Source organism: Ovis aries, chromosome 1 (assembly GCF_016772045.2).
Source record: "Ovis aries strain OAR_USU_Benz2616 breed Rambouillet chromosome 1, ARS-UI_Ramb_v3.0, whole genome shotgun sequence".
In the NCBI taxonomy this organism is placed as follows: domain Eukaryota; kingdom Metazoa; phylum Chordata; class Mammalia; order Artiodactyla; family Bovidae; genus Ovis; species Ovis aries.
Window position 1 is genome coordinate 191102745 of NC_056054.1, and position 23628 is coordinate 191126372.

Below are 23628 nucleotides of genomic sequence, written 5' to 3' on the forward strand. Positions count from 1 at the left end.
TGAACTAGATAAGGAAGAGCTAAAACACATTCCACTGAATGGCAGCAAATCTTCTCACCTCCAGAAGTACCAAAAGATAACATACAGTTGGGTGTAATGAAAAACAAAGCCAGACTAGAGGGGACTTATAAAATGGGGACTTTTAAAATATGTTTTTATTGAAACTGTAAATCTAACTGATTTGCACTCCACTATACTAAAATACTTAGCTCAAACCATGCTGATAGCCTTACTGTAACAAATTAACTTTTCTCTTATATACCTTCCTTGAAATTTTGAAAACAGTCCCTCAGATAATTTTCTGTGTTGTTCAAATAAGGAACATACTGAGAAAGGCTAACAAAAGGTTAATACAGAAGAGCATTAGAAAGTTTTTTCAGAAGTCATTCAGGTATGAGTAGTTTCAATAAGAAACAGAAAGAAGGTTTATCAGGTTTACAGATGTAAGCTGGGGTTAGCATCTGGAAGGACATGACTTGAGATTCTGAAGTATTCTGGTAAGCTAGAAAATTTTAAATGTTCACAAATAAAAATTAAGCAGGAAAACAAGATACAATATTTAGAAATTATTATCATTTAGGAGTATAATTAAAACATTTGAGAATTACAGTGGGTACTGAGTAAAATGAACACTGAAAAGGAAAACCCCAACCTAACACTCAGGTAGAGATGTGAATAACCCTGGTTTCATGCTCAGCACCATGTGGGCTCTAATGAGGGGGACCATGGAGTCAAACGGAGGTGGAGAACTTGTGAAAGTCCGTAAGGACAAACAGGCTAGGAAAGGTACATAAAAGGGCCAAAGCTTAATTTACAGAGAAGACAAGGGAGGCATCATAATAATTTCCAATTATAAAGATTCCCCTACATAAGAACTACTAAATAACTAGAAAATCTCCACTCTGAAAAGAAAAGAACAGGCGAGGTGTAAATCACAGGAGGACAGATATAAGTTAGATAAGGAGAGGACCTGGTTGACAATGAGGATTATTAATCATTTATGTATCAAATGATAATAAGCATGGAATTATCATCCTTAGAGGGAAGCCTTCAAAAAATAAAACACCACAGGTTTTAAATTTAGACTTACATATGATCTCCACTGTAACTTCTTACTTAAGCACAAAAGCAGCCATAGACACATGGGAGTGGCTGTGTGTCAATCAAACAGAAACAGGTGGCCTAGGGACCATAGCTTACTGACCCCTACTATAAAAGGGTTTTAGCAGGGAACAGTCTCCCAGTTTGGGAGACTGGGACTCAAGTTATTTCGCATGCACTTAGCCAACAGAGTTAATTCAAATAAAAACTCATGATCAAAGTAAAATAGTAACAAAGTTACAAAGTAAACTCATGATCAAAAAATTCTTTGATAAAATTAGAATACTTCAAGTAAAATCTCAATGTAAATAATTAATGAAGGCTCTATGTTTCTGGCATAATAAAACTTGCAAAAGTTCCTGGTAAATTACAATAACGAGATGTACTGATACCTGAAGAGGCCTGAAGGCAGAAGCATGAGGCAGGGTAGCAGCATAACCCACTTGATTCACACCTGACAGCGACTAAATTGCAAAAGAAAAAGAGAAGAAACAGAAGGCAGCATTTACGTTAGCAAAATGTCAGGCAGGCAGGCAGGCAGGCAGGCAGGCAGATCTTCTCAGTAAAAGCAGAAAAGGAAAGGTCACTGAGAAACTTTCGAATGGTTCACTAAGACATTGACAGGGCAGAAAGAGAACACCTGGGAGAAAAGGCCTGTGATTTAACACAGTTTCTCCACCTTTAATTCAACTATTTCAATAACCCATACCACATTAATCAAGAAGTGAAAGACATGATTTAACAGAGAAATAAATAGAACATAATTTTTTTTAATAGCAAAACAGCCTTAGAAACAAATGAGTCCTGTGCTATTCCTATAGCAGGGGAAACAAATCGAGTCAAAGAGTTCGTTTTAACTGACCAGAACTGGCATGAATAAGGGCAGTATTTTAATATTAATCCAAATTAGATTTATTATAATTCAGTTTAATGGCTCTGGTGTGAGATGCCAGGATATAAGGGTTTTGCATCACACCTTAAGGATAAACCAGCATTTCATTTCTGCTTCTGTCAAAGTCCAAATGACCTCTAAAACATACAATTTTCCATTTGTTTGAATCTTTTATCCTTTCACCAATCTATGAATACATACAACTAGTTAAATATATTAGAGATACTGTTATAATCTATTATATAGAATTTTATAGATAAAAGTTGTTTAAAACATGACAATTTTTTTTTTTACTGGTGGGGAATGGAAATCAGAGAAGATAAGACTTTCACAAAGGGTGCTTGGGTGGGATTTTACTTGTTAAAAATGCCAAAGGCTTAAAGATATTAAAGTCTTTCTAAGTTAAATAATTAAAAAAAATTAAACTATGATCACAAATACCTGAATCATGGGATAAATGAACAGGAACACAAGTGGTATTTAGAAAAAGGTAAGATGATCAATAAAATAAATACAACTATAATTTTAATGAGCTGATAGATAGCAATGTTTTTTTCATGTGTGCAAAAATAAAAGCACGTAATACTCACAGTAACATTATCTATCTTAAGGTAGAAAAAAATGAAAAAAGAAATGTACAAGAACAGACTGTGACAGCAGTCTTACATTTTATATGCTTTTACTTGTTTAGATTTCCTAGGCTTCCTTATAATCAAATGGGCTTGAATTACTGCCAATCTCAAGTATGTCCTGTGTGTTTAGTCACAGTCATGTCTGACTCTGAGATCCCACAGACTGTAGCCCACCAGCCTCCTCTGTCCATGGGGATTTTCCAGGAAAGACTACTGGAGCGGTTTGCCATGTTCTCCTCCAGGGGAGCTTCCCAACCCAGGGATTGAATGCCGGGGATCAAACGCAGGTCTCCCACATTGCAGGCAGATTCTTTATCGTGTGAGCTACCAGGGAAGCCCAATCAAGTATAAAAAGGCTAAATGGCACTTTGTTGGCAAAGGAGGAAAAAGTGAATGGAGAGAAGAGGAAGTGAAATGAGTCCAAATCTTTGCTAGTATCTAGCACTAAGTTGGCAAAGAAGGAAAAAAGGAATGGCGAGAAGAGGAAGTGAAATGAGTCTAGATACTTGCTAGTATCTAGAGATGGGCTAGACATAGATGTAATATATACGAAAGCAACAAAGCCTGAAGGGCAACCATAAAAGAATGTTAGTGTAACAGATATTAAACATTTCTAATACTTATGTCAAATCCCGTATTTCAAGGTCTTTAAATCAAATTCAACATTTACTTGCTGTATCATCAGACCTTCTCATCATGAAGCTATTTTTTTTGACAACTTTTTCTTTTTATCCTGACTGTGATTTTGTTTTTTTATTTTGGCCACACCATGCAACTTGCAGGATCTTAGTTCCCTAGACTGAACCTGGGCCACTGTAGTGAAAACACCTAATTGTAACCACTTGACTACCTTAACAAATGAGCAATTATTACACGTAAAGAATACATAAAACTTCCAAATTATTCAGGAATTACTTATTAGTAATTAATAACTAATATATCCCAGGAATTATGATAGGGATTGAGTACACATAGGTAAATGCAACAAAGAATATCCCCATGCCCATGCAACTTATAATCTAACAGTCTATTGTTGGGGGAGGGATATAAAAAACAATAAACTCCCACCTAAAAGTACAATGAAGATGAGTAACAGTGGAGAACTGATTTGGGGTTAAGCAGTGTTGCAAAGGCCATTTTAAGGATGTGACATTTAAGTTGATACCAGATAGATCAGTAGGAGTCAACCAAGGGGTATATGGAGGGAATGAGAGACACTGCACGCAGATGGAACAGCATTTGTAAAGATCCTGAGGTAGGAAAGGGTTTCTCATATCTGTAGAACAGAAAAAAATGCTGACATAGCATGAGACCAGAAATGAGAGACAGATAATAGCCAGAGTGCACAGGAACTTATAGGCCATGTTAAGAAGTCTGCAACTTATTCTAAAGGGTTTGCAGACCATGTTAAGAAGTATATGGACTTTATTCTACCATGTGAAGATAATACTTAAGCTCTTAAAAGTCATTTAAGTGTAGTTTTGATAAGATCAGAGGAGAGGTATGATTTAAAAAATGGCTCTTTGTGTACATGTTGGACACTATTTGGCATGCAAAAATATCTGAGACATGGTTCTTGCTTTTAAAGGCCGTCTAATTTATGCCAGACATGAATACTATTAAGTAAAATACTAGTGTATGTGTTTGAAAATGGCTGAAATTTCAAATTTCACACTAAGGGGGGATTTTGTGGCTGTTTTTCCAAATTCCACTTTTTCCTTGATAAAAAAGTCTGGGCATTCAGCACTTACTATATGTGCTATTAAATCTAATCTTCAGTTCCCTAAAGTGTTTTCAATTATAGTACAACACAGCACGGTGTTCATGCAGGTTTTAAGTCACCCGGATCTAGATCTGAACCAGCCTTGTACTTATTAGCTATGTGATCTTGGATAAGTCACATCTGGAGAAAACATTCTGTGCCTCAGTAATCATCTGTAAAACGGTGTTAAGTTTACCCTTAGCTCTTTAGGCTGCTGTGAGGATGAATGAAATAATGCTGGTACAGTGTCTGGGTCATCACAGGCTCTCAGTATTTTTCTACATTAATTTATTATTTGCTTCTCAAGCCAATTAACTTCAACTAAAACTCCAGAAGCTTATTTCTTTATAAGACTGCCCAGTTAAAATGTGCTTTATCCATCATAAAGGAAATGATGATTGCAGAACAGAGATTTTGACAGTGAAAGTTTATGTAACAGGAACCTCATGCTGACGTACATGTAGTTCATGCAATAGCATGCACAGAGGCAGCAGTTACCAGCTCCTAAGACAGGAATTGCTACAGACAATAGGCTTTTGAACTGCTGGTTTTCAATACTACAGTGAAAAAAGTAACATAAAACATGATGGGAAAACCAACTGTGTAAATGGTTAGAATCCTCTTGCAAAGCTGATAAAAATGAGACTACCAATAAAGTTCCCATGTTATACTCATTTTCATCTGATGAAACAGACAATAAGTAAACCAATGTGTTTTACGGTTATCTTCTAAATTTGCATGTGTTCAATAAAATCAAATAAAATTTTAAAAGAAAAGCAAACTAATGTTAACAAAGATCAGTAGATAGCATTCCAAGTTAATGTTTCCCCGAGTTTAAAACATAAAATGGGTATGGAGGGATAATCTTGAGATGGAAGTATTTTTTTAAAGTTTGGGATTTTCAGTAGCTTAAAATAGATAATAAAATAGGGTGTCAAATATACAGTCATATAATTAGCATCATGAAGTAATAAGGGAACCATTCATCATACAGGTGACTCACAAAACAAATTAATGATTAACAATGTACATCTGTAATTAGAAATTTCATTTTAAAAACTAATATATTATGCCATCTCCTCCAACACACATACAAAGCCATATGGTTCTCAATGCAGATGTTTTACTTTTGAGAACACTAATAAAGGTATTTGAATCACATCTGCAGAATACTTGGAATACTGGGTAAATCATGAAAAGTAATGTTGGGAGACATTCTAACTACTTGCAAAGCATTCAGTAATGATGCTCATCATGTTTTATGGTATTTAGATCAATTCAGAAAGAAAAGTACAATAGCTATTCTCCAATCTTACAGCATTGTAAAACTCCATTTTGTGCAAGGTTCTTACCACTAACAAGGCACTATCATCAGTGTGCTGAGACCTTCTGGATGGGAAGGGACACTGGAGAGGTGGAGAAAAATGCAGCAGTGTCAAAACCAAGCTATGCACACACAGGACGAATTTCACAAATACACCCGCAGAGAGACATACTAACATATACTTGTAAAGATGCCAACATACAGGACCACATTCACAGTCATTCAGAATTCATGCATCATAACAGCTAGTAAGTTGTGAGTAATGATTTTCTTCTCAAGAACTTAAACAATTTCAAATATAGTTTTATTGCCTAAAAACTTTCTAAAGTGAGGAAGGAACAGGAGATTATTCTCTGTTCTAGAAAGAGAAAGCTGAAGTACAGATGTAGCAATAACATAAAGAATTTCTGCTTATTTAGTGAGCTAGTGATAAATTCAAAACAATAAACCCCAGAGTCATGCCTCCTATTCCAAGCATCTCTTCATTACCTTTCAAGACAAAACAAGGGTACAATTGGAAATTTTAAACTGTACATGTCATTTTCCTGAAGAGCTTTAGTTTTATATAATGAATTACTCCAGAAGGATCATTAAGGAGGAAATGTTTGGGTAAAAAAGCAAGAGTATATTAACTTATCAAATTCTGACTGTCAAAAGTTTGTACAGTTATTACCATGAGAAGAAAAGACAACTGAAAATGCTTGAGTGAATCTTTTGGGTGTTACACCAATGCCCAAGTTCTCAAATAAATGAACAAAAACAGTTACTATATGTCAAAGATTTAAAAAACTTTATAATGAATAATTTAAAACATTTCCAATATATTTTACTAATCTAGAAACACTTGTGCTACGAAAACACCATGCTGAAAACTGATGCTTATAAAGCCCCATGTGTTAGGTTTTCAAATAACTTATTTTACAAAAAACAAAGTCATCATTCACATGAAAAAACACGTTACTGCATCCTTAAGGAAGTGGTGATCATAAACTCAAAAAATAAAAAGGCAAAGTCAAAGGAAAGTAGCTAATGAAAAAGCCAACTACAAGAAAAAAACTTATTTAGTAAGCATCAGTTTAACAGATCAAAACAGATGCCCAGATTTTCAAAAAGGTTAATAAGCAATTAATCTCACATGTCAATCTGTAATGAAAATGTACAACGTATGGTAAAATTAATGTGCACAAAGTAAAACCAATAACATACACACTTAGGAAATGAGCTCTGAAGTGGAAATACTATGTAGAGCTTTTGGTTTAATACTGACACCAATCACCTGTGTTAGATACAGATCTCAGGACCATCTCTCATTACACAGTAGCTTTGAAAATGGATGAGGGAGATGATATCTCTGCTGGGGATGCAAGGAGGTTAATAAATAACCTCCAGATGGATGTGTATAAATTTAAAAAAAAATCCTGATCTATAGATTGTGATAAACTTCCTGGCCTGTGTCTTTTTTCCCTAGTAAGTAGATTTTTGTGAAGGGAAAAAAGAAAATGCCAATAATTTGATCACTAAAAACATATGATAATCACATGCAAACGATTTCATTTTCATTGCAGTAATAAAAAATTTCAAAGAAAGGTGATTATATAAACTTACCTCACCAACTAAGGGGGTGTGTTGTTTTTGTGGACTTTGCGATGCTTTTTGCTATATACCCCACAAGAAAGGGAAGTTGGTTAGAATTTGGAACACTGGAAATGAAAAATTCTGTTCATTAAATAACCACTCACATTAATTTCTGTATCTCTTATGTATGACACTTTTCTAAATTAACTGGTTACAAGATGCTACCCTTTCCTTAAGTAGCTTATATTTTAAATGTGGAAAAGCAGTAAGCTGATATACACTTTTCTGTGTATACAGGCATCTATAAACATAACATTTAAAAAACTACACTTTTTAAAATATGTACACGGATAAAAACATATTCACAGAGTAGTGATCTCTCACTATATTTTCTCAATGAAATCATTCTTTCTCTAATGGCTTCAAATATTACTCCAATGCTAACAGCTTTAGCTCTCTCCCATCAGCCAAATTTCAGGCTTGTATTTCAAATGTTGGTGGAAACTCTCTGCCTGGAAACCCCACTGTCATCTTATGTTCAACATAACTAAAAATACTCTTCCATTTCCCATAATAACTGGCTCTTACGTTTAACTTGCTAATTTCTGTTATTACGTCAATTAACAATCTCACAATATCTGCACTGAGTGTTTTATAATGTGTTCCTATACACAGTATCTCAAGTGATTCTTCTTATTCTGTGAGATAATCACCATAATCATATTCTTTAAAGATGAAAAAATTGAGGATAGAGACTTTGTATTGGAGAAGGAAATGGCAACCCACTCCAGTATTCTTGCCTGGAGAATCCCAGGGACTGGGGAGCCTGGTGGGCTGCCGTCTATGGGGTCGCACAGAGTCGGACACGACTGAAGTGACTTAGCAGCAGAGAGTTTGTATGGTCTGTGCAAGGTCACAAAGTAAGCAGCAGAACTCAGATTTGTACCTATGTCTTCTGACTCTAAATCTGACCTTCTTTCCACAGAGCTAATTCCCATTAAAACCATTCTTTTAGCTTCAAAATCTTGCTTTGGAACCTTTTTTTCCCCATTCACTGTCAATGATTTTTCAACATTCACTACACATCTATGTATAGGATATAATGATGCTTCTTCTAAAAACTCTTGTTATTTTATAAAACGCTTTGTGGTAGCAAGGGGTGTAGCACATACCATACTAATAAAAGTACTAGGTGCAGCCACAGTTATTCTCAAATAGTCGCTATTTAACTGTTAAATATTACACAAATAAGGAAAATAAAGGCATAGAATGGCTCAGTAACTTTCCAAAAATCAAGCATATGCCTAGTAGCAAAGCTGGACTCAAATTCAGGTATTTCTGATACTAGGACCTTACCATTGGACAACACTGCTTTTCCTTAGGAAACTTAAGAGATTGTCTAGTTTTATGCCTTCATCTAATTACTGCAATTACTCTCTATTTCATTTTCTTGCTGATATGTTCTTACATGAGATTAGTTTTTCAGAAGTACCTTCCTTCTCATGTTTTTCTCCTGCTTACGAACTAAAATTGCTCTTGTCTGCCTAACTGTTCAAGATCAAACTCCAATTTGACCTTTAATCAAGGCTATCTACAATGTAATTATCTCTTACTGGTTATATGACTTCCACATAAGGCAAGTTAACTGAGTTATTTTATGTGAAATGCATAGAACACCACTTAGGACATAATATGTGTTCAGTTCAGTTGCTCAGTCGTGTCCCACTCTTTGCAACCCCATGAATTGCAGCATGCCAGGCCTCCCTGTCCATCACCAACTCCTGGAGTTCACTCAGACTCACATCCATCGAGTCAGTGATGCCATTCAGCCATCTCATCCTCTGTCATCCTCTTCTCCTCCTGCCCCCAATCCCTCCCAGCATCAGTCTTTTCCAATGAGTCAACTCTTCGCATGAGGTGGCCAAAGTACTGGAGTTTCAGCTTTAGCATCATTCCTTCCAAAAGAAATCCCAGGGTTGATCTCCTTCAGAATGGACTGGTTGGATCTCCTTGCAGTCCAAGGGACTCTCAAGAGTCTTCTCCTACACCGCAGTTCAAAAGCATCAATTCTTCGGTGCTCAGCCTTCTTCACAGTCCAACTCTCACATCCATACATGACCACTGGAAAAATCATAGCCTTGACTAGACGGACCTTAGTTGGCAAAGCAATGTCTCTGCTTCTGAATATGCTATCTAGGTTGGTCATAACTTTTCTTCCAAGGAGTAGGTGTCTTTTAATTTCATGGCTGCAATCACCATCTGCAGTGATTCTGGAGCCCAAAAAAATTAAGTCTGACACTGTTTCCACTGTTTCCCCATCTATTTCCCATGAAGTGATGGGACCTGATGCCATGATCTTCGTTTTCTGAATGTTGAGCTTTAAGCCAACTTTTTCACTCTCCTCTTTCACTTTCATCAAGAGGCTTTTCAGTTCCTCTTCATTTTCTGCCATAAGGGTGGTGTCATCTGCATATCTGAGGTTATTGATACTTCTCCCGGCAATCTTGATTCCAGCTTGTGTTTCTTCCAGTCCAGCGTTTCTCACGATGTACTCTGCATAGAAGTTAAATAAGCAGGGTGACAATATACAGTCTTGATGCACTCCTTTTCCTATTTAGAACCAGTCTGTTGTTCCATGTCCAGTTCTAACTGCTGCTTCCTGACCTGCATACAGATTTCTCAAGAGGCTGGTTAGCCATTATCATTAACTGAGAGTCAGTAAAGCATTCTGGTCCTTGACCAGGGATTTGAGCCAGCCCATCCCCCTTTCTTTTTTCTTTCCAGTTTTATTGAGATGTAAGAATCTGCCTGCAATGTGGGAGACCTGGGTTCGATCACTGGGTTGGGAAAATCCCCTGGAGGAGAGCATGGCAACCCACTCCAGTATTCTTGCCTGGAGAATGCCCAAGGACAGAGGAGGTTGGTGTGCTACAGTCCGTGGGGTCACAAAGAGTTAGACACAACTTGAGCAACTAAGCACATTAGTTAGTTCACACATAGCATTGTTATCCGTTTATGGCAGAGAGCACTATGATCTGACTTACAGAAGTCATGAAATGATTACCATAATAAGTTTAGTGATATCTACCATCTCATACAGATTCAAAATAAAAGAAAAAACAACAACAACGATGAAATGATGAACTTTTAGGATATACTTTCTTAACAACTTTCACATTTAACATATATGCTGTATTAAAACATTACATCTCTAATTCTTATTTATCGTGTGACTGGAAGTTTGTACCTTTTGGATACCTTCATCAAATTCCCCCTTCCCCATGCCATGCCTCTGGTAATCACAATTCTCACCTCTTTTTTAATGAGCTTGTCTGTTTTTGAAGTATAACTGATCAACAACACTATATTAGTTCCTGGTACACAATATAATGATTTCCTATTTCTGTATCAAAGTGATCACCATGATAAGTCTAGTTACCATCAAGATTTTTTTTTTAAAGAAACTATTTATTGTCCATCCGATTCATTTCCATTTTCTATTCAGTTTGTCTTGATTAGAATCTTTGCTCTGCCACTTACTAGCTGAGTATTTAACCTTAGGAAAACTCTTATCCTCTCTGGGCGTCAAATATCATCATTGCAGGCTTCATACATTTGAAAAAAATATAAGAATTTATCATGTGTATGGTAGTTAAAGAAGACACACTTTGGCTAGAGTTATGAAAAAAGAGAAAGCAATTAGAGGATGAGTGATTCATCTGTTCAATCATTTAAAAAGTATTTACTGAGCTTTACTGTTGGCTAAGGCTTGGTTAGACCTAGAGAAACATCAGTGAATAAACATGATAGAAAGAACATGTCCCTTTCTTCATGGAGTTTACAGATAAATGAGAGACAGATACATATATATGGGCCATGCCACTAAGCTTGTGGGATTTTAGTTCCCTGACCAGGAATCCAACAAGGGCCTGTGGCAATGAGAGCATAGAGTCCTAAACAGTGGACCACCAGGGAATTCCTGGGAAAGACATACATTAAACATGCGAAAATATAATTATTTTAAAAAGAAAAAAAAAATCTAAGGTGACTGCAGAACAAAAAGATGTAAGTAACACAGGCCAAAAAAGTGAACCAGATTTAGAGACAACTATAGAGTCTGTTAAAAACGGAAGTGTTAATAAGGATTATTAATTGAGTAGCTGGGGAGAAAACAGAAAGGAAAGAATCTAAGATGACTAAAGTATTAAGCCTGTGAGCCTTGCAAATTTTTGAGGTAAGGAAGTGAGTGATAGGTTCAGGTAACGATAGTTTAAATCTTTATGGCACTTTACAGTTTACACAGCATTTTCACTTTCATGATGCACTAGAGACTTAGGAAACACCAGCTGGACAGTAAAGTGATACGTCTAATGACAGATAGCTAATTAAGAGTAAGAGACTACCTCTATCCTAAAAGCAAGATCAATCACTTCCGGTTATCCTCAAGCCTATCTACCTTTGAGGACAGTTAATTAATCACAAACAGGAGACAGTTATACTATTTACTCAAGAATTCTTATGATTATCAATTTCCCCCCCCATGAAGACAATAAAACCTGACAGCCTCAGTGAAACAAATATGCACTTAATTCTAAGAAGCTTTAGGAGTACCATTCAATGAACCCGAAGAACTCACCCTGACAAAGTCCAGGACAGCATCTCTCTGAATCTGCTTGGTCCTTATTTTCTCCTCCTCATACTGCAGGGCAGCAAGTTGTGCCTCTCTCCGAGTACGTTCTACTAATTGTTCTCTTCTCCGATGAAGTTCCAGGTCTGTCTGTGAAAACTGGAATAAGAGGATCATTTTGCATATGCAAGCAGGGATAAAGATCAACTTACTAATATTCTTTATCAATTTTGGGAAACTACTGCTGACCCAAGCCATTTTTACTTTGCATTCACTGAGCATTTCTTCAGATGTGCTTATTGTTAATTTGTTCCCGTTTCTGCACTGTGTTCTGATATGTATTATAGAGACTTATTTTCTCTCTGGTACTTTCTCTATAACACATTGCTACTCATATCAGGTGCACATTATGTTAATTGTAGACTGAAGAGACAGGTAATACAATTTAGAGATGTTTGGGAATTAACTGCAATTTAAATATTATAAAAGAAGAAAATCATCTTAATTTAAAAAGAAACTAAAACTGGAAAATTTTTTTTTACCTGATTGTGACTTGGTGATAGTGATAAGAGAGAAGATGGCTCAGCTGGAACTCTGATCCAAAAAAGAAAAATAGAAAAGAAAAAACTCTTTGATAAGACAGATAAATAAAAGATAAGTGGAATTTTATTGTCAATGTAGTTTTCTATTAATCAGCAGGCAAACTGTCTGGTCAACATTGAAAGACCAACTGCATTTTATAAACTTGAGCCCAAGTCATTAAATTAAGCTACAGGAACACCTGATGTCTCCAACTCATATTTCATGTGATGATATCACCGATCAAACTATACATAGTGGACAACTGTCGATGTCAGCCAGTGCTGATGATAGTTATTTGAGATCACTTTCAAACAGTATTGTTTCTTTACAGCTCACAGAACTACATCTTCTTTATTACTAGGACTGAAACAAGATACATGTACATGGAGATGGTTTATACACAAAGCCACTTTATCAACACAGTTCTGGAATACTACACAACCTATAACTTTACGTGTGAAGTGAAGCGAAGCGAAGTTGCTCAATCATGTCTGACTCTTTGCGACCCCATGGACTGTAGCATACTACGCTCCTCTGTCCATGAGATTTTCCAGGCAAGAGTACTGGAGTGGGTTGCCATTTCCTTCTCCAGAGGATCTTCCTGACCTAGGGATCGAACCCAGGTCTCCCACACTGTAGGCAGATGCTTTATCATCTGAGCCACCAGGGAAGTCCACTAACTATGTGTAGAGCACATCTACTCTCATTTTAATTGAAGAGCAATTTTAGTAACATAATTGAAGATTTTGTTGATTTTTATCTTTAAGAAAAATATGAAGCCTGATTTGATGCTTAAAAAAAAAACAGTAAAACTTGCTTTTCAGTTTTATCAGTGTTAATTCTTATATTTTGCTATTTATTTCTTGCTGTATTTCCTAAAGTTTAAAAATATAATATATAAGAAAACAAAAACTTAAGCTAGTCTATTGTTCTTTCATGCTACATTTTTTTCTTATACTGGTTTCAAATCTTTGAAGTATTCACAAAAATTTTTTTAAATTTCTAGGCATTAAAAAAACTTTGACAGAATAAATTGTTTGTAATTTTTAAAAGGAACAGAATAAATTACTTAATGCCTACCAAATTAACTACTTAATAACTTCCTATACAAGATTTAAAATAATGTTAAAGGTAGAGATTTAAAACTTCCTTAACTTTCTATTAATCCTCGCCAACCTTAATCCTAGCACGGCTAACCAGAGCATACTCAGTCACAAGTCTCGCAAGAAAAGAGAGGAATGTATCAGTAGGATAAGATTTTTAACTGGGATATAACCAATAAAGAATGAGAGATGAGTGACTTCAGGACCATGTACTAGAATAACTGGCATTAAGTGCAAGTTTGTCCCAAATTACCAACTTCACTGTTTACATTTCTTATAGTTTTTATTGGCCATCTATAGATAAACTATACCAGAAAGGATCATATAAAACCATCTCAAGTGGGTATATGTGCCCTGATTTGAACATTTTTCTTTAATAATGCTTTTTAAGCAAAACTTTTTAATATACATCTTTATATTTTCATTTCTTCATCCTCTTTTTTACACCAAATCTCAAAAGTTGGTTGAATTCACTGTTTCCACTTCATCTCATCCCATTTTATTTTGAACCCACTCCAATCTGGATCTGTCCTCACAACTTCACTGAAACTGCTCTCTTCAATTTGGGCACTTTACATGTCCAAATCCAATATTTATTCTCAGCCCTCACCTTCCTGAACCTATCAGCAGTATGTGACATTTGCTCCTCTCTCTCCCCACATGTCTTGAGAATATCTCTTCACTTAGCCTCTGGGACATGACCTTCTTTCTCCTATTTCCATAACCATTCCTGCTTGTCTCTACTACCATACCATTATGTTCATTTCACACGCTAGCAAGGTTATACTCAAAATCCTTTAAGACAGGCTTCAGCAGTATGTGAACTGAGAACTTCCAGATGTACAAGCTGGGTTTTGAAGTGGCAGAGGAACCAGAGATCTAATTGCCAGCATCAGCTGGATCAGAGAAAGCAAGGGAATTCCAGAAAAACATTTACTTCTGCTTCACTGACTATACTAAGGCCTTTGACTGTGTGGATTAAAACAAACTGTGGCAAATTCTTAAAGAAATGGGAGTACCAGACCATCTTACCTGTCTCCTGAGAAATGTGTATGCGGGTCAAGAAGCAACAGTTAGAACTGAACATGGAACAAAGGACTGGTTCAAAATTGGGAAAAGCTATATATTGTCATCCTGCTTATTTAACTTACACACAAAGTACATCGCACAAAATGCTGGGCTGGATGAATCACAAACTAGAATCAAGACTGCCAGGAGAAATATCAATAGTCTCAGACATGCAGATGATACCACTCTAATGGCAGAAAGTGAAGAGAAGCTAAAGAGTTTCTTGACGAAGATGAAAAGGAGAGTGAAAAAGCTGGCTTGAAACTCAACATTTAAAAAAACCAAGATCATGGCAACTAGTCCCATCACTTCATTACAAATAGAAAGGGAAAAAGTAGAAGCACTAACAGATTTTATTTTCTTGGGCTCCAAAATCACTACAGATGGTGACTGCAGCCATGAAATTAAAAGATGTTTGCTTGTTGGAAGGAAAGCTATGACAAGCCTAGACAGCATACAAGCAGAGACATCACTTTGCCAACAAAGGTCCGTATAGTCAAAGTTATGGTTTTTCTAGTAGTCATGTACAGATGTGAGAGTTGGACCATAAAGTAGACTGAATGCCAAAGAACTGATGCTTTCGAACTGTGATGCTGGAGAACACTCTTGAGAGTCTCTTGGACTGCAAGGAGATCAAACCAATCCATCCTAAAGGAAATCAACCTTGAATATTCACTGAAAGGACTGATGCTGAAGCTGAAGCTCTGATACTTTGGCCACCTTAAGTGAGAGCTGACTCACTGGAAAAGACCCTGGGAAAGACTGAAGGCAACAGGAGAAGGTGGCAGCAGAGGATGAGATGATTAGATAGCATCACCAACTCAATGGACATGAACTTGAGCAAACTCCAGGAGACGTGGAGGATAGAGGAGCATGGTGTGCTGCAGAGTATAAGAGTACCTGATAAGTATTTGCAGTCGCAAAGAGATGGACACAACTTAGCGACTGAACAATAACAACAAACAATCTAGTTGTTTAAGCCTTAATTCTCTCCCCTTCACTCTAAATTTATGTATCTAGACCTGCTTACCTGGTAACACCACCGAACTTCTAGCAGCATCTCAAGTAGAACATACATCGTATGTATGTTAGTCCCTCACTCATGTCCGACTCTTTGTGACCCCACAGACTGTGTAACCCACCAGGCTCCTCTGTCCATGGGATTCTCCTGGCAAGAACACTGGAGTGGGTTGCCATCCCCTTTTCCAGGGGTTCGACCAGGGATCGAACCTTGGTATCCTGCATCACAGGGAGAGTCTTTACCGTTTGAGCTACAGGGAGATCTCAAGTAGAACATAAGCACAACTTAATTTTCATCTCACACTTCAAAACGGTTCTGCCTTACTTACACTCCTTAGTGCTCCTGGGGCACACCAAGTATGATCCTCTGTAATGGCTTCTGCCTGGACTGTTCTTCCCCTAGACAGCCAGAATCCTTGATCCCTCCTTGGGGTTTCGATCAAAACATCATTACCTCATACAGTGGCTCTCGCTTTCCCCTCAACCTGACTCAGTATTAACTCTTTCATCCTGCTTTATTTTTCTTCGTAGCACTGAGCAGTACCTGATAAGTATTTGTTACATATATTTGTCTGTTGTTGCGTTGTTAAAGGTTAACTATGTGACATCAGGGACCTAGAACATAACCAGACTATTGCAGTGCTCAAGAAATATTATTTAAACAAATGGCAGTGATATATCTTCCTCTCAAAGATATGGGATATTGATACAAAAATACAGGTTTGTAATTCTGCGTTTTTAAATCTTGAACTTACTTGAGCTGGGTAAACCAGAACTGTACCTCTGTATGACAGACTCTGAACTGCCGTTCTGCTTTTCTTTGTTCATCATATCACATTTAATATAGTAGCTTTTCTAGTTTTGTCTATGTAACATGAAACTAAAAATATCCAGGTATTTCTTTAATACTACACTGCTTCCAGTAGAAATTAACGTACTTCATAGGACCTAGCCTGACATTATCATCTCTCCTGAACTAAGATGCCAATCAGGTTATAAGTGAGCCCTTAAAATTTTTTTTGATATATAAAATAAATGATAGTTTTGTTATTTTAACTAAAAATTTATTTATTCCATCTTAGCAAACAGTTATACAACAGTTCCCAATTTATCATAATACTCTTAACATACCTCTTTACCTTTCTTAATCCTCAGGCAGATTGTGTCTGTTTGTGTGGGGGAGGGGGAGGTAGAAAGAAATGCACATGGTGGGTGATGGGAGGGGAGGAGGATTGGGAGGAAAAAAGCAAACAACTTTTTTTTTCAGCAGTGACTAACAAGCTAGTAGCAGTCTATAAACTAACTCAATTCCTTTCAGTCTTTGTAATGGAAGGGTTGATCGACACTTTGTAGGTTAACATATTCCTCAGGTTGGGAAGCCCCAATAGCTCAAGAGGTAAGGATTCTTCCTGCAACGCAAGAGATGCAGGAGCCGCAGGCTAGATTCCTGAGTTGGAAAGATCCTCTGAAGAAGGAAATGGCAACCCGTTTCAGTATTCTTGCCTGGAAAACTCCATGGACTGAGGAGCCTGGCAGGCTACAGCCCACAGGGTTGTTAAGAGTTGGATATGACTGAGCACACACATGAAGCAATGCAACATCACTCAGGTTACAGGTAAGTCTTGTGAGCCTGAGAGTTGCCAACCACTCTGAGGTGATTTTGTTATTCTAGGCTCTAACAGCAACATGAGGTATGTATTGATCTTCAAGCTCAACTGATGACGGGAATAAAGTATGGGGTTCTTATCCAAAGACTGTATTGATCTAAAGATTTAAAACACCTAGTTAACAGTAATCATTGATTTAGTTTCTAGCACTGTGGCAGGTTACATATTCTGAGTGACTCTTCCAATGGAAACAAAAAAACTGTTCAATAAAGTAATCTTTTAAAATGCACTGCTGAAGTGCCAAAAAAAAAAAAAAAAAGAATCCACAGATTCTAAAAGGAAGTTAAAAAACAGGAACTCTGGATTAAGGTTTGGTAGGCAGATTTTTGGCACTCATGATCTCCTCCCCTGGTATTACTCCAATAAATATGTTACATATCAGAAAAGGACTCTACAGATGAAATTAAGGTTACTAATTGGTCTACCTTATCCAGATAGGCCTAGTACAATCATACAAGTCATTAAAACCAGAAAAGGAAGGCAAGAGAGTTTGAGAGATGTAGCAGAAAGGGAAATCAGATTTAAAATGTGAAGATCGGATCCGTCACTGCTGGTTTGATACAGAGGAAACCATGAACCAAGAAATGTGGGTGGACTCTAGAAGCAAAAATGACTCCCAGCTAATAGCTAACAAGGTAATGGAGACCTCAATCTACAACTGCATAGAACTGAATTCTGCCAGCAACCTATATGAGCCTGGAAGTGGATTCTCCTCCAGGGTCTCTAGGTAAGACTCTAGGCTAGCCAATACCTTGACTTTGGCCTTGTAAGGCCCTAAGCAGAGAACCAAAACAAGCCTGCCCAGACTTCTATCTCTCAGAACTGTAATATAATAAATAGGTGTGTTTTAAGTAACTAAATTTGTGGTAATTTGTTATATAAGGGTCAGAGACATTACTTTGCTGACAAATGTCCATCTAGTCAAAGCTATGGTTTTTCCAGTAGTCATGTATGGATGTGAGAGTTGGACTATAAAGAAAGATGAGGGCCGAAGAATTGATGCTTTTGAACTGTGGTGTTGGAGAAGACTCTTGAGAGTCCCTTGGACTGCAAGGAAATCAAACCAGTCAATCCTAAAGGAAATCAGTCCTAAATATTCATTCATTGGAAGGACTGATGCTGAAGCTCCAATACTTTCGCCACCTGATGGAAAGAACTGACTCACTGGAAAAGACCCTGATGCTGGGAAAGATTGAAGGCAGGAGAAGGGGATGACAGAGGATTAGATGGTTGGATGGCATCACCAACTTGATGGACTTGAGTTTGAGCAAGCTCCGGGAGTTGGTGATGACAGGGGAGCCTGGCGTGCTGCAGTCCATGGGGTTGTAGAGTTGGATATTACTGAGCGACTAAACCTAACTGAACTGAAGCGTCAGAAAACTAAAACTTTGGTAAGGCAACTGAGCAAAAAGCTGGCTTTCACCTTGAGAGTGTGTCCCATATCCTGGAGACCTTGAGCTTTATTTATGATGGACACAGAAGGTAGGAGGTGCCAAAAATAAAGCAGAGGTCTATCCAACATGGGGAACTGTAACAAGAAATTCCCGCATGATACTGGAATCTCAAATAACCACATTTTCAGTAAAGGGACACATTGGCAACTAAAAGGTCACTTTGAGATAAATTTCAAAGACATGAAATGTGTCTAAATCTTCATGAACTAACAAGAGTGAAAAGGCCAAGTTATAAGATTTCTTTCTTTCATTATTGTCCCTACTTTCTTTATTCCTCTATAGCTCAGCCTTCTAACCAACTTTAATATCCTGTCAAGTATAAGCAAAGAATGATGTATGACACTTTCTATACAACAAATTTAATGCTACTTAAAAATAGATTTATCAAACCTACTTTTTTAAGATTTCAAAAAAAAAAAAAAAGGAAGCAAAAAAATCAAAGGCTGAGAATTTTTCAAAGATTGTGATACAGTTTATGATAAGAAACTTTTTGGAGTTCAAGAATAAGCAGCAGTACTCCTGAGAAAACAAAAAAGCAGCAGCAGCAGCAGTACTCTAAATGGTCAAGCTAATTTCAGAAATATCCTGTGAGGCAGTAATTATAGATAAAAGATTACTTCAACTGAGATGGGAATGAAGACTATATTGTTTTCTCTGTTGTTCTGTCATCTAATCAAAAGTTTAAGTAAAATCGCTGGACTCCTGAAATTCATGCAGCTCTATTTATGCATAAATCCAGATACATCATTATAAACTTTATTATTTATCTTCAAATAATTATACAGATAATGGTCTAGGTAATCCGAATTTAGAAATCAGTAAGTCAGTTTTACTTCTTATTCTAGAGCACAAAGGTATATTTCACTTGGCTGTAAATACATCATATTTAAAACATGTAGTATCTAAACACCTTCATTATACATATATCTACCCAAAACCAAAATCATTTCATGCTCTTACTACTGAGTTTTAAGACAGAAACAAATGACTAGCACTGGTTTTTCAAACCTATTTTGATGTGAGTATCTTCTCATGTCTTCTGTTTTTTGAAATTCCCTCATGGGTATTGGCTTTACTGGTGAACCCTAGGCCAAAAACAGAAAAACAATCAATTTAACACATGTATCCAGAAAAGTGTAATTACACAGTTTACATTTCAATGGCATTTAGGGATCAGTATATTATATTACACTAAAAATATTTTAACAAAATCTTGGAATGTGAATTTTCATGTTTAGAAGAATTATAGGCTATATTACTGCTTTGGTTAACAGAAGACTGTTCATAATCCAAAAACACTTATTTTTTAAAAATGTAATTTTCTTCTCACTGTATTTTATGATTTATAATGACCATACAGTAATATTTACAAAACAGTAAGATGTGAAAGTTGGAAAGAATCTTAGAGGTCACTGAGCACAAACTCTCCTCTAGAGCAGGAACTCCTACCGATCCTATCCTGACTTTTGCTCAGACTCTCTTGACTATTCCTGGTAACAGGAAGTTCACTGGGGAGACATTTCTTTACTTCATCATCATCATAAATTGTACTTATGTTAGACAAATAGTCCTGGGGATGCTAGTAGAATATCAAGATAAAGTAAAAAGTAATTTCTTCCTTTTTCTTTAAAGATTTATTTACTTATTTTATGTATTATTTATTTATTACCCATTTATTATGACGGGTCTTTGCTGCTGCACGCAGGCTTTCTCTACTTGCAGTGACCATGGGCTACTCTGTGTTCTAGTGTGCGGGCTTCTCACTGAGGCAGCTTCTCTTGTTGCGGAGCACAAGCTCTAGGAGTGCTGGCTTCAGTGGTTGCAGCACATGGGCTCAGCAGTTGTGATGTACCGGCTTAATTGCTCGGCAACACATGGGATCTTCCTGGACCAGGGATGGAACCAGTGTCCCTTGCACTGCAAGGTGAATTCTTAATTACTATACCACCAGGGAAGTTCAAGAGTAATTTCTGATTATGGCAAAATATGGTATTAATTGGGGCTTCCCTGGCGACTCAGCAGTAAAAAATCTGCCTGTGATGCAAAAGATGCAGGAGACTCAGGTTCAATCCCTGGATGGGGAAGACCCCCTGAAGAAGGGAATGGCAACCCTCTCCAGTATTTTTGCCTGGAGAATCCCATGGACAGAGGAGCTTGGGAGGGCACAGTCCATAGCGTCGCAAAGAGTTGGACACGACTGAAGCGACTTGAACATGAGCACGATGGTATTAATGAGGGCTTTCCCGCTGGCTTGTGGTAAAGAATCTGCCTGCAAATGTAGGAGATGTAGGTTTGATCTGTGGGGTGGGGGAGAGCCCCTGGAGAAGGAAATGTCAACCCACTCCAGTATTCTTGTCTGGAAAATCCCATGAACAGAGGAGCCTGGCAGGTTACAACTTAGTGACTAAATAACCACCACCACCATGGTATTAATTAAAAGAGAAATAGCGGCAAATGGTAAAGAATCTGCCTGCAATGCAGGAGACCTGGGTTCAATCCCTGGATCAGAAGATCCCCTGGAGAAAGGAAATAGCGACCCACTCCAGTATTCTTGCCTGGAGAATTCCATGGACAGAGGAGCCTGGCGGGCTACAGTCCATAGGATCACAAAGAGTTTGACATGACTGAACGACTAAAACACACAGGGTAAAAGTCATTTAAAAAAATCATTGATGAAAACTTAACTGGTTTAAGTTATATGGCTTATATACTGAAAAATATAAATCAAAGATAGAGATACCATGTATACTGTCAAGTGAGAATCTATAAAAACAATATAATCCTACTTGAACACCAAAGAAAATCATCAAAATGGGTATTCTAGAAGGAGGAAAAAGCCAACTTATTCCCCCTAAAAATCTAAAAATCAAATGTAAAACTATTTACAGTCTATCTCCAAGAAACAAGTACATCACACGTTACTACAAAATCTTAGGTGAATTACTCCAAAGGGCTAAAGCTGATTCCTGAAAGTCTGGGCATAAGGATCATATTAAATGAGACACAATTCTAGAATCTGGATGAGAAGATATTTATTCTAATTTTAGTGAATTTAAGTTTTTAAGTAAACAGAAATCTCTCTTAGTATGCTACCATCAATGACTTATCACCCAGGTTTTACAATACTGTGATTCCACTTAAAATTACTGCAAGAGGTACATGAAATTTTCATGACAAAATGAATGCAACATTAGTTTAATTTAAAAAAGTAAATATGTTACAGTTTATAAGCCATACCCTATTTTGTCATAATATTTCTATGCATGTGACAAGTGTTATGATAAAACTTAAATAATAGCAGAGTGTTTAAAATCTCAAATAGTTTTAACAACTCATTTTTAGGCAGTATCCAAGAATATAAAAAAATATTTATTCACTGGTTATTAAACCATTTAAAATAACACTGCTTCATTTTATTTTTATATACGGGTGGTGGTTTAGTCACTAAGTCGTGTTTGACTCTTGTGACCCCATGGACTGTAGGCTGCCAGGCTCCTCTGTCCATGGGATTTTCCAGGCAAGAATACTGGAGTGGATTGCCATTTCCTTCTCCAGGGGATCTTCCTGACCCAGGAAGTGAACCCGGGTCTCCCACATTGCAGGCAGATTTTTATATACGCCAAGCTTCAAAAGCCTTATGACACAGAAGTCCTAAAGAGCCTTATGACAGAATCATAGAGACTACTATACATAATAGGTAGATAGAATCAAAAAATATATTACAAATTAGCCAATACAATGGATTAAGGAAATGATACTACAATTTTTCACCAGCAGTGTAACAGGCATTTTCACTTTTAGTAGAAATACCTCATCTACACAGGATAATTAACCATAAAATAGTCAAAGAGAAAGTCTACAAGAAAAGAAAAAGGATTCCCCAAGATTATAATATGGGCATTGTTAACTTAAATTTTATTGCCAAGTAGATGCCCTTTGCTCTAGCAGCAATGCTTACAGCCTGAACCACAAGCAGTTTCATTAATCACCCGTACACACTGCTATCTGTAGGCTGCAGGACTTTGATTCACAGCAATGGATATTACTGGCTGGTTTCACCTTTTGAGATGTCAGTCACCCATAGTCAACCATGATCCAAAAATATTATATGGAAAATTTCAGAAACAAACAATTTGTAAGTTTTATACTACATGCCATTTTAGGCAGTGTGGTAAAATCACAAGCTGTTGCACTGCATCCCACCTGGGTTATAAATGATCCCTTTCAACAGGGTATCCTGCCTGTTAGTCAGTTAGTAGCTGGCTCAGTTAAGTTTCTCTCAATTATCAGATTGTTGCAGTACACCAGTGCTTGTGTACAAGTAATCCTATTTTATTAACAATGGCCCCAAGTATAAAAGTAGTAATGTTAGTAATTCAGATATGCCTGAGAGAAGTAGTAAAATGCTTCACTGAAGTGAAAAGGTGAAAGTTTTTGAATTAATAAGGAAAGAAAAAAATTGAATTCTAAGGTAAGATCTAGAGTAAGAACGAAGCTTCCATCTGTGAAATTGTGAAGAAGGAAAGAGACATTCACGCTAGTTTTGCTACTGCACTTCAAACTGCAAACGTTACACAGCCACGGTGTATGTAAATGAATGCTTAGCTAAGATGGGAAAGGCATTAAATTTGTGCAGTGAGATAATAAGAGACAGTGGGTGTGCACACATCCAAATTCACATAATTTTTGTTACAGTATACTGTTGCAACTGTTTTATAATTAGTTATTATTCTTAATCTCTTACTGTGCCTGATTTATCAATTAAACTTTACCATAGGTATGTATGTATAGGAAAAAATATAGTACATATAGGGCTCAGTA

At 36.9% G+C, this 23628-nt stretch overlaps 1 protein-coding gene across 28 annotated transcripts in view; it reads right to left on the reverse strand.

Annotated features, from left to right (window-relative positions):
• LRCH3 (leucine rich repeats and calponin homology domain containing 3) overlaps positions 1–23628 on the reverse strand; it is a 107595-nt gene that overhangs the window by 27046 nt on the left and 56921 nt on the right. For 6 of the 28 annotated variants that reach the window (XM_060419032.1, XM_012096128.5, XM_042232613.2 and 3 more), the window contains exons 10-15: positions 19816–19892; positions 12456–12507; positions 11923–12072; positions 7317–7367; positions 5740–5793; positions 1494–1565 (exon numbers count right to left, since the gene is read on the reverse strand). In XM_060419032.1, the coding sequence (XP_060275015.1) occupies positions 1494–1565; positions 5740–5793; positions 7317–7367; positions 11923–12072; positions 12456–12507; positions 19816–19892 (456 nt within the window). The remainder of the gene's footprint in view (positions 1–1493; positions 1566–5739; positions 5794–7316; positions 7368–11922; positions 12073–12455; positions 12508–19815; positions 19893–23628) is intronic. The other 22 variants (XM_060419109.1, XM_060419082.1, XM_060419064.1 and 19 more) reach the window with 5 other exon arrangements.